Source organism: Panthera pardus, unplaced genomic scaffold (genome assembly GCF_024362965.1).
Source record: "Panthera pardus isolate Hobbes unplaced genomic scaffold, ASM2436296v1 HiC_scaffold_24, whole genome shotgun sequence".
Taxonomy (NCBI): Eukaryota; Metazoa; Chordata; class Mammalia; order Carnivora; family Felidae; genus Panthera; species Panthera pardus.
In genome coordinates, this window is record NW_026526810.1 from 73,566,754 (window position 1) to 73,578,444 (window position 11,691).

Here is an 11,691-nt window from a genome sequence, read left to right on the forward strand (position 1 = left end):
AAATGGCAAGATTTCACTCTTTTTGATTGCCAAATAATACTCCACTGGATATATATAACACACCTTCTTTATCCATTCATCCATCAACGGACATTTGGGCTCTTTCTACACTTTGGCTATTGTCGACAGTGTTGCTATAAACATTCGGGTGCATGTGCCCCTTCGAAACAGCATACCTGTATCCCTTGGATAAATACCTAGTAGTGCAATTGCTGGGTTATAGGGTAGTTCTATTTTTAATTTTTTGAGGAACCTCCATACTGTTTTCCAAAGTAGCTGCATCAGTTTGCATTCCCACCAGCAGTGCAAAAAAAGCATCCTCACCAACATCTGTTGTTGCCTGAGTTGTTAATGTTAGCCATTCTGACAGGTGTAAGGTGGTATCTCATTGTGGTTTTGATTTGTATTTCCCAGATGATGAGTGATGTTGAGTATTTTTTCATGTGCCTGTTGACCATCTGGATGTCTTCTTTGGAGAAGTGTCTGTTCATGTCTTTTGCTCATTTCTTCACGGGATTATTTGTTTTTTGGGTGTTGAGTTCGGTAAGTTCTCTATAAATCTTAGATACTAACCCTTTATCTGATACATTGTTAGCAAGTATCTTCTCCCTTTCTGTTGGTTGCCTTTTAGTTTTGCTGATGGTTTCCTTCCCTGTGCAGAAGGTTTACTTTGATAAGGTCCCAATAGTTCATTTTTGCTTTTGCTTCCCTTGCCTCGGGAGACGTGTTGAGTAAGAAGTTGCTGTGGCCAGGGGCGCCTGGTTGGCTCAGTCAGTTAACAATCCGACTTCGGCTCAGGTCATAATCTCACTGTTCGTGAGTTCAAGCCGCACATCGGGCTCTGTGCTGACAGCTCAGAGCCTGGAGCCTGCTTTGGATTCTGTCTCTCTCTCCCTCCCTCTCTCTCTGCTCTCCCCCACTTGTACTCTGTCTCTCAAAAATAAATAAACAACAACAAAAAAAAAAGTTGCTGCAGCCAAAGTCAAAGAGATTTTTGCCTGCTTTCTCAAGGATTTTGATGGTTTCCGGTCTTACATTTAGGTTTTTCATCCATTTTCATCCATTTATTTTTGTGTATGGTCTAAGAAAGTGGTCCAGGTTCATTTTTCTGCATGTTGCTGTCCAGTTTTCCCAGCACCATTTGCTGAAGAGACTGTCTTTATTCCATTGGATATTCTTTCCTGCTTTGTCAAAGATTAGTTGGCCATATGTTTGTGGGTCCATTTCTGGGTTCTCTTCTGTTTCATTGATTGGAGTGTCTGTTTTTGTGCCAAGAGGTCACTGTTGTCTTAAAACACCAATGTGAATTCTTATTCTCCAAAACAAGTGGCATAGGACTCTACTATATTTGATCCTTATATTTGTTAAATTCAGCTCTTTTGTTACGGAGTCAATAAATCATCATCAATACAGATATGATTCATAAATGGCATGTCTTTTTTTTACTTGAGTAAGTGTGCTTGATTTTACTTTGTATATTTAAGATATTAAAACCACATTCATTGATCATCTGTGTCTTATATACAGTATTTTCTATAACTGAACCGATGACGTTTCTAAATGCACACAAAATAACACTTAGAAATGACATTCTGAGACATTCTAGAATCTTCAAAAAACAGGCAGAAGGCATATAAATTAGGTGCAAACCTACCACCATCAAATTTAGTAAGTAAACCAATTTACTGGCTGTTCTTTCTCAAATGATCCACAGTGGAAGATGCTAATCCTTTATCAATTTCAGTTTTTAAATAATTCTCACTACAGGAAGTTAGGAAGATGGAAATTATTCCCCCTTATTGTGTGATCTTGGGTAAATTATTTAAGCACTGTCTTATTTTCTATAGCACTATCGTCGTTATATACTGGGAAGATAAAAAGAGGTACCTATTGAAGGTTCTTTGAACACCCTGGGCCAGAAGAGCTACAGAAAGCCAAGGTGTAGTTACTTTTAAATCCACTATTTCTTCTGCCTTTACTCTCTGGTTCTAGCCTCCTTGGAAATGAAAGTTGGTCATCACTTTTTGGTTAATAACCCTTCATGTAGTTGAATTTGCTCTTTTCCACAAGTACCTCAAGCAAATTAAAAAAAAAAAAAAAAATCAAAACTGCCTGAACTATAAAACAGCAATCTAGAGCTATGAGTCAGCATTTCACCTACACACAAAATCAAAATGATTTAAAATAGGTAACACATAATTTTTCAAAAGACATATACACCTCCTTGGAGAAACTCTGAGAAAATTGGAGTTCGAAAGTTTATGAATAGTTTATTACATTTCAATAAGTGTATCATGAATCAATAAAGCAAAAGTTAAGGACAATGAGCTCATTACCAAGCCAATTATTGATTCTTAAGTTCCAAAATAGAATAGTACAGGAAGGATATAGAGAAATAGGTTTTTTTGTGATAACAAAAACTTTAAGTATCTTAGGAAGGTAGACCTAAAGAAATTATGACATAAAGGGATCTTCAGAAGCTACTTAAGATGTTTATTCAAGTTAATTTCATCTTTTGGTAATTAGAAATATTATTTGATGTTTGCTCTTTAAAATACCTTTTTAAGTCAAGTCAGAGGCATTTGAAAAACCTGAATATTATATTTTACTGATCCATTTATTCTTTGAGTTTCTTATATATCTTCCTCTCTTGACTGAAAAATCTACCTTATTACCTGTCTATCTTTTATCACTGTCTTTGTCAGCTCATGTCCTAACAAAATACCATAGACTGAGTGGCTTGAATAACAGAAATTTATTTTCTCTATTAACCCTAATTACTTCCCAAAGCCCCATCTTCAAAACCATCATGTTGGGGGACTTCAACATATGAATGGGGGGTGATGGGCACAAACATTCACTAACAGAAAAAATGACAGTGCCTCCAAATCGTCAGGTAAGTAATATGGAAAGGAACAAGTTGACTTGTTTCCAAATAATTCCAGTAGAAAGCTTCCCTTTTTCTTCTTCTTCCTTTTACAGCAATATAATTAAATAAGAAAGGACTTCTTATGAACGTTAATTTCACAAAGCAGTAACTTTTAAAAACCAAAGACAGAAAATAAGACATACATTATTTTGGTAAAAAACTGAGAAACTGAAGTATTAACCCATATGTATATTAAATAAAAACAATTTTTAAACCTCACACTTTCTTGTATCAACTAAAGAGCCTTAAAATGATTTAAAGCACTTAGATGTCCTTAGAAAGTAACATAATGCACAATAACATTTCTATATTACACTTTCATAGATATTATTAAAAGGAATAGTCAATGGCATATTGTTCCATTCAAAATATGGAAAACTGAAATAGTAAAACCTAACTGACAAAATTGTAATTAGTTTGTGTGGGATTTCACCTAATTTTAATAAAAATAATTATTTTTATTACACACTACATACATTTAAAGGTACAAGAAATATATCTTACTAGATTACACAATATTCTTCACTACAAAATACTTTTAAATACAGCTCTCTAAGAACATTTCCACAATGACTATGAAATGAATAGAAAGCATTTTTCAAGTTTCAAGTGGAAGTGTAGGGGAAAGCAGAATGAAAGGTGACTGAGATCGAGTTTGTGACTTGGCAAGGTCGTTCCATTATCAGGCTGCATAGTTATGAGTGGGAACCAGGATTTTCTTGTCTAAAAATGCTGCAGATTGTGTATTCAAGAAGAGGAAGAAAATCTAAATACAGTCAAAATCATTTTATACTAGAAAACAACTGGAGAAACTGACTTTTAATTTTTCAAAATTCAATTAGGTGTGTGTATGGTCCATTGGTATCCAGCTTTAACACCTGCCTGTTCCCGTAAGTACCATGTTCCACCACAACCCCAGCTTCAGCACACTTGCTGTTAGCAGCTAATTCTTTCTCACACAGAGTCACAAATTGGGAATAAAGTTCTAACCCTTCTTCTTTTCCAGAGTTAGAGTGATACTGCATGTTTCTTCCTTTTACTCTCCCTCCAAGAGTGGCTTGAGGGATGATAAGAACATTGCCAGGTAGATCCAATATAGACACGTGCTTGCCATTTTCTGTTTCACTTAATTTCACATTTAACAGAGTATTAACTGGGTGGGGAAGAAAGGGAAAACATCTTGAAGTGAGAAACAAACATGAAGAAAACCAACAATCATCCAGTCAGCACATCTCATGTTTAAAACCCAGTTTGCCGGCTCATGCTTTTTACCCAAAGTCTCTATCCAGATTTAAAAAACTGCTTCCCTAAGCTAAATGATCTAATTTGGCTTGAAAAACAAGGCAAATTTCAAGCAAAAAATGGCATGATGTTCTAAATCCAACTGGGCAGTCAAGATCTAAATGATAAATTCAGGCAGAAAAGACTAAAAATTAACTGTATACTGAAACCTTAAACATTGTTGCCCCAGGGGGATACATGAGCAGATTTTACCTTTTTGTTCCTTTATATTCCATAAGTAAATCTCATTGGAAAAGGTCATGATAAATCCTCCTCACATAAAATTCTGCTTTACAACAAATAATATTAAATAGAAATCTTAGTGTAACTTAATTGCCTAGAGTTCTAAGCTGAGACAAAGGTTCCAGTTTATTCTCATCATAAACCAGATAATTTTGCAGTTTCATAACCTCCAAGGCACTATTATCATGTCTAATCATTTGACAAATGTAACCCATGTAACCACCCATAAAGGTGAAGGCAAGAATCATCAGGAATTCACTATCACAATTGAAAAAGTAAATCAAAAGGTATATTGGCATTAAGTTCATACATACACAAGAAAACATGGTATTATTTTTATGGCATTATGAAACTATATTCTTCTTATAGTGAATAAGAACTGCCAAAAAAACGCCATAAATATCTATAAGTAGCTAAAAATCTAATCTTAGAAAACCTTTTCATCTCAACATTAGCCATTCTCAAAACAATAAATAAAAGAAATATCTAATAGAAATAGCCTAAGGGTCTCCTTGACTCTATAAAAGGTATAAATAACTTCTGCTTATAAAGAATATTCCTGGGGTGCGTGAGTGGTTCTGTTGGTTAAGCGTCTGACTCTTCATTTCAGCTCAGGTCATGATCTCACGGCTTGTGAGTTCGATTCCCACACGAGGCTCTGTGTTGACCCTGGAGAAGCCTGCTTGGGATTCTCTGACTCCCTCTCTCTCTGCCCCTCTCTTACTTGCTCTCTCTCAAAAAATAAACATTTAAAAAAAAAAAAAGAATCTTTCTCAGAGGATAAACGGTAAAAGAAACGATGAGCGGTAAAAGAAACTATATAAATCTCACAGTCCTGCCCAGTAATTAGGCTTGAAAAGGTATGCTTTCTAATAGGGTATTCATGGTTTCAAGTCTTGGAGGGTTTGTAGTAAGTATCAGTAAGGATTCAGAATGGTTGCCCCACTCTACGAATTAGGGAATTAACCTGGTAGAATCCTGCCAAGATGAATACCCAAATGAATTCCTAAGTTATGCAAGAAGCACTATCAATTTTCAACTAACATCTATTTTAAAATACATCTAATTTTCTCTATTATCAATAGGACTTTGCTCTACGGACAGTGGTCGTTATTGATTGCTTCTAAGGAAACTAACTCTTCAGAGCACTTCATTCCAAGGGAAATCTCTACCCAGTTATCCAGGCCTCAGGCTACTGATAGACTAAGTAGACAATTTTGGAATAACAGGCCAGAGAGGTTAAGTACAATTTATTATACTTCCACACACCTCCCTCTACTGGCGAAAACTAAGAATTCAATTAATGCTGTTGGTATACAAATATCAGTAAGTACAAGTAATTATAATGCAAATACGAATGTCAGTATGTAGAATTAAAATGAGACAATGAATTAATGGCATGTTGGAAACTCTAAGATCCGAAGACAGGTTATCAATCAAGTATCTCTAACGATGTATATGGGAAGTTAAGCTTTGACAGGTCCCTGGATCTCAGTTCAATTATACTGAAGATGAATTGAGAAAGATTCTGCACATCTCTATGTTAGCCACGTTATTTCAGAATCTGTGGATATAACTGGTTATGTTCCCAAGGGGTACATGATTTGATTAGAAAGATCTGAATCCATGTAGTAAGTATGAGGTGGGTTTAAGAGAATCCCATCACATTGGCTTACTTTGCCTCCTAGAATAGAGGGAAGTACAGGCTAATGCTATCAATAATAGATGGACTCTTTTTGCTCATCACTCACACCAGCAGAATGTGATTCTTAGATTCACAGTTCTTTACTGAGAATCATGATATATGAAGTTTTGTTTTAGACTGTCCACTAAAAGAGTTAAGGTGGACCTCCCTCAGTGTTTTTAATTTACTACAACCTTATGCATGTATTCAGAGAGAACTCAGAGGTATATGGAAGCACACAGGATTTACTGACTATAAAACAGAATGTGGGTTTCCTGTGTGGCTCAGTTGGTTAAGCATACAACTTTGGCTCAGGTCGTGATCTCACAGTTTGTGGGTTCGACCTCTGCATCAGGCTTGCTGCTGTCAGCACAGAACCGGTTTCAGATCCTCTGCCCCCGCCCACCCCCACCCCTCCCCTGCTTGTGTGCACACACTCTCTCTCTCAAAAATAAATAAACATTTAAAAAAAAACAACACAAAAAACCAAAATGTGCTTGGATTTGGTTGGTTCATTTCATCTTATGATTAAGAGTCACTTAAGAAAGTATGAAACAACTTTAGGAGTCAATCTTAAGTTACAATGACAAAAATTCTTTTGCTGTTTTTACATATTTCTACTATACTCCTTATAGTTAATAAAGATTTAATTCCAGGCAATATATTAACTTAGGAAAATGGACAGCATGTCCAATACCCATGCAATAGGTCCTAGAAAATTACTCTGTAACAGGAGCCCTCAATTCATTTTCTCTCTCTCTCTCTCTCTCTCTTTTTTTTAAGGTAATCTCTATATCCAACATGAGCCTCGAACTCACCACCCCGAGATCAAGTGTTGCATGCTCCACTGACTGACTAAGCCAGATACCCTGCATTTTCTTTAACCCCTGCAAAGCTCCCTATTATCTTCCAGATTCAAATTTCAAACTATCAGTTATTGGCTTTCCATCCTCACTTTAAGTCTAGTTTTCACCCTCTGACAAAGTTGTCAAACATGTTTGATGTCTCAGTATAAAATTACCTCTAGGAACTTTCAGCCTTTTGCCTAAGCTGTTCCTCACTGGGCTATTTACTCTTGAGTTTCACTACTTGAAGCTCTTCCAGGTTAATTTCTGCATGCTGCAACTTCCATTTGTATACTCTATATTTCTTATTAATCCAAACTGGGTACTGTCCTTTACTAATGAAGAGAATATAACCTGTCCCCGACCTTAGGGATAGCTTCATTAGTTCAGGCTTTTTTGGGTACGTTATTATTTTATCAAATACTGTCTTAAGATTTGATGTGATGTATCTGAACCTATGTAATTATCACAAGGAATGTCCAGTGCTATGGGCTATCCAGGACACTGGAAAACTGCAGGCAGGTAAATACCTGTTCAGAGGTACCTGAACACTGACCTTGCTTTCCTGTCCCTGGAGGAGGTGTGGTTGTGATGACACTGAGCTTTGTTCAAGATCAGAAAAACCTTACATTTATATACATTTTTTATAAAAAAAGTACATAAATGGTTAATTTAAATTTTTCCATAAGAATGATGCAAGTCCTAGCTGTCCAGATTTGATGGGAACCACATCTTACACATACAGTGTCACCTACATGCCCCTGTCAGGGACTCTGGGAGATCAGGAAACTGTTAAGAAATAAGCATCTGCTTCTTCCTATGTGGCCACCCTGCTTTTAACAAGTTTTTGTATCCCTGGCTGAAACTCAAGTGTATTGTCTGTGTGTGTGTGTGTGTGTGTGTGTGTGTATGTACACTCTTCTAAACCAAACTATAAGCCATGTGAAATGGTGCTGAGGTTTTTAAAAAATTCCACCACATTTTCTTACTTTAAACTTTGGAAAAGGCAAAAATAACCTAATAATAAAGGCAAAAAAAAAAAAAAAAGCCAACAACCATAGAGTCAACTCATTTATAACTTACCAGTACAATTTAAGGTTGTGTTTTTTGCCCCTTCTGGCTCATCTATCATTATTCATTTTCACTCTTAAAAAACAAACATCAAATACGTACCCATTTTGGGAAGAAGTTCTTTATTAGCTCCCTTGAAAAAACACACATAGATCACTAATCCCCTCTGAACCTATGAAAAATCAGCAGAGAAAACTTAGATTAGAAAAAAACTTCTATACAGAGATACAAAGGTAAGTGAATAAAATTTCAAAACTGCTATATAGAGATTAAACCCAAAGAAAGAGAAATAAGTTTTTACAACAGATTTGATTTCTTAAGTGTGATAAAACAAAATCTTTTCCAATATTCAATCACCTCAATCATCATTTCTTTCAAAAATTAAGTTTAAAAAATATATCCAAGAGCAGTGAAGACCACAAGTTGTACCCTCAAACATTTACTTCTAATCAAAGTCATTATGACTATGACCCAGTCTCCTCTCCCTTAAGGTTGGGACACTTAGAAATGTTTAGTTTGCAGGGCCCCATTTATTCAACAAATGAATTCACATTAGATATGGCTGATTTATAAACAGCATGACTGATATCTTTTGACGTCATCACTCTTTTTTCTTCCTAATCCATTTACCTGCAGATAATAAAAATGAGGATCTCAATCTACTTCATTAAACTACCAAGAAACTGTCCAACTATTTTTTGTTAATGCTTTAAATCAACACAGTGATTAAGCACTGGAAACTGCATTTATGATATTAAGTCCTGACTGTTATCAGGAATATTAAAAATTTAATTTTATATAAATACTTGGATATTTCTTTATTAGCTCTTACAATTGCAGAAAATAGAATTGATAAATGATCCTGATTTTGCCACTGAATCATCAAATTGTTTATTTTGTAGTTTAACCTTACTGACTCCAAGAGCTATTATAAAGACTAAATTAATTAATATTTGTAAGGTGCTTAAAACGGTGCCTACTTCACAGTAAGAACTAAATGAATGTTTATTGAATGAGTAAGTAAAAATAAATTTAAGGGCTAAAGCACAATTTATTTCACATTTTAATTCCCAAAGCATTTTACAGACTATTATGTACACGATAGGGACTCTTTATCTGTTGTTTGCATTTAAGTTCAATTGTATCTTACAGGCTCTGTGTTACCTAAATAGCGTTCTATATAAACATAAATGCAGCTTGCACTCACACCTGATTTCCTGGAAAATAAGCAATTTTTAAGTGCAAATGTGCTTCTGGAACAAGCAAAGGTCTCCAAAGCACACCCACAATTAGGAGCAGACAGGATGAATGATACAGATACTTGTATCACTGTCAGAGGTCTCTCCACTGGGATTATTTTAGTACCAGACAAAATCTCAGGCATATTCATATTTGGACACTCCCGATGTCAGAATTAAGTATCTAAGTACATAAAAAATAGACACCAGTTCTATTAAGTATCTAATTATATGCAGAAATAGACACCACATTATCTCATTAAGGTATTTTCTTTTAGTTTATTCCAAAAATAGATTTTAGGTTGTGACCTACAAAATCCCCATTTCAAGTCAGAAACCACTCTTCTTGTAGTTTCTTTTGGTATAAAACTTTTTAAATGTTTGTTTATTTTTGAGAGAGAGAGAGAGAGACTGAGTGTGAGAGGGGGAGGGGCAGAAAGAGAGGGGGACACAGAATCTGAAGAAGGCTCTAGGCTCTGAGCTATCAGCACAGAGCCTGGCATGGGGCTTGAACTTGTGAACCTTGAAATCGGAACCTGAGCCAAAGTCTGAGGTGCAACCAACTGAGCCACCCAGACATCCCGTGGTATAAAACATTTTAAATATGTAGGAAATGACAGGTTAATTCTCAACATAGTTTTAAAAAGTTCAGCTCTCAGGAAGAAGAACATCAGCCTGTGACAGCAAAGGTCTAAATGAATAAAAGTGAGAACACTAATCTTCAAATCTTTTGACAATTAAAACAGTATTTTCTTTAAATTGTAACTTTTAATAGAATAGGAAAAGGGGATGCTCGAGAAAGGAAAAAAATTACTTTCTCACTATCTAATTACCTGTCAGCTCTTCCTAGTATTTAGCTGTGTGTGGGAGTGGGAGGGAAAGCTTTGTAATAGCTTTAAAAGTTTATCAACACAACTGGTAGTTTGGAAGGCTGCAATAAAATATCTGATTTTGCATAAGGAGATGTGGCATGAAGATATAAAAAGATAAAATAGATGGAAGAAAGCTAAATGATTAACAGTTTGGGATTTATAGTCCCAGGAGTTAGCCATAAAAAAAAAGCAATTTGGATAGGCTGGCAAATATGAAAACATGAAAAGAACAAAATTCCACAGAGAAATCAAGACGTCAAAAGGGGGGGGGGGGGGTAACAAAAATAAGAAACATAAATTTTTGAGAAAGAAATGGGGAAAGGGGAAATACAGGAATATATATGCTTATAAATCTTTTAAAGGCAAATATTCAAGTAAAAGGAAATCCTATCAGTGTAAATGGTTTAAATTCTTTGGAGGAACAGTGTTCAATAACACATTACATTAGCAGTAGTAGTCTTTGTTTCTAGTTGGAAATAAGTCAAAATTTTAAGTCTCCTGAAAAAAGAATTGTTTCATGGGAAATCTTATTTCTATGCTGAGGCCTAGCTGCAGGCAACATAAAATGTTATTCCACGGGAACTGGAGCACAAGTGACTTGAAAGTCTGCAAATAATCTAATCTACAAGCTCCAACCAGACCAGCACTAGCCAACAGTAGCCCGACCAATGCGAAGGGCATGCCAAGGCCCTGGCTCTTTGGAAGCAAGAGATCTGATACAATTAGGCCTCAAGTGCACCGAGCTCAGGGAGGCAGAAGGTGAGAGGAAGTTCAAATTCTCGCGGTCCTGAACAGGGGACACACTCTTACGCTGGCCGAACGGTCTAAGGCAGAAAGCTCCAGGGTCCGTGGAACAGAACCAAGGAGACAGACGGAGCCTGGCAGGCTGCTGAGAGAAAAGATGGGCGGGCCGAGCGGAAATCGGCACCGCCTACAGCACGTGCCAGGGCTACGTACCGCCCGCGCTAGGAAACGTAGAGAGCGGGGACAGATCACCAAGAAAACGGGGGAAGTACCGCCCCTGCGCGCCGGAATGTAACGGAAGTGGCGGGGCTGGCGTTACCTCCACCCATTGAGTCTCGGTGTCCCCCTCGGCTGGGCGTATTTGCAGGCGGGCGTGCAGGCACTGCTGCAGAAGTGCCCGGGCCTGAGGAATCCGGCCGCTGTCAGCCATGGTTCGAACCCTCGTGGCAGTCCAACAGGTTCAGGCACCGAGCCGCTCAAGCTCCTCCTCCAGCGCGCGGGGAGGACGTGGCGCATCGAGGCTGAGGGACGTCCTTATCGCCCGTGGAGCCACCCCTGGAGGGGCGGGGCCTCTGCCTGGCTCTAGGGTGACCCGGATGTGCTGCTTTCAAAGACAAAGACCTGACTCCTACGCTGAGCCTCTCCAACTTTGCAGAAAGCGCCCAGTGTATGCTTTAAACGTGTGAGAAGACTCACAGGCTCTCTTCCCTACGCACCATTTAAAGACACATTTTTCAGTTCAAAGAGTTTACGTTTTCAGACACTGAGAAATTTTAAATCTGCT

General features: G+C 37.2%; 1 protein-coding gene across 1 annotated transcript; it reads right to left on the reverse strand.

Moving 5' to 3' along the window:
- Nucleotides 1–2,736: 2,736 nt before the first annotated feature.
- On the reverse strand, nucleotides 2,737–11,367 carry DTD2 (D-aminoacyl-tRNA deacylase 2). Its single transcript, XM_019428085.2, has 3 exons — nucleotides 11,227–11,367; nucleotides 8,156–8,225; nucleotides 2,737–4,082 (listed from the first exon to the last, which is right to left on the reverse strand). The coding sequence occupies exons 1-3, from the start codon at nucleotides 11,335–11,337 to the stop codon at nucleotides 3,757–3,759; spliced, it is 507 nt and encodes a 168-aa protein (XP_019283630.1). The 5' UTR covers nucleotides 11,338–11,367; the 3' UTR covers nucleotides 2,737–3,756.
- Between the last annotated feature and the right edge of the window lie 324 nt (nucleotides 11,368–11,691).

Coding starts and splice junctions, on each gene's coding strand:
- DTD2 (XM_019428085.2), bottom strand. CDS start 11,337: ATGGCTGACAGCGGCCGGATTCCTCAGGCCCGGGCACTTCTGCAGCAG. Junction 8,226..11,226: donor CCGAGACTCAATGGGTGGAG/GTAACGCCAGCC, acceptor GATTTTTCATAG/GTTCAGAGGGGATTAGTGAT. Junction 4,083..8,155: donor AGAACTTCTTCCCAAAATGG/GTACGTATTTGA, acceptor TTCCCCACCCAG/TTAATACTCTGTTAAATGTG.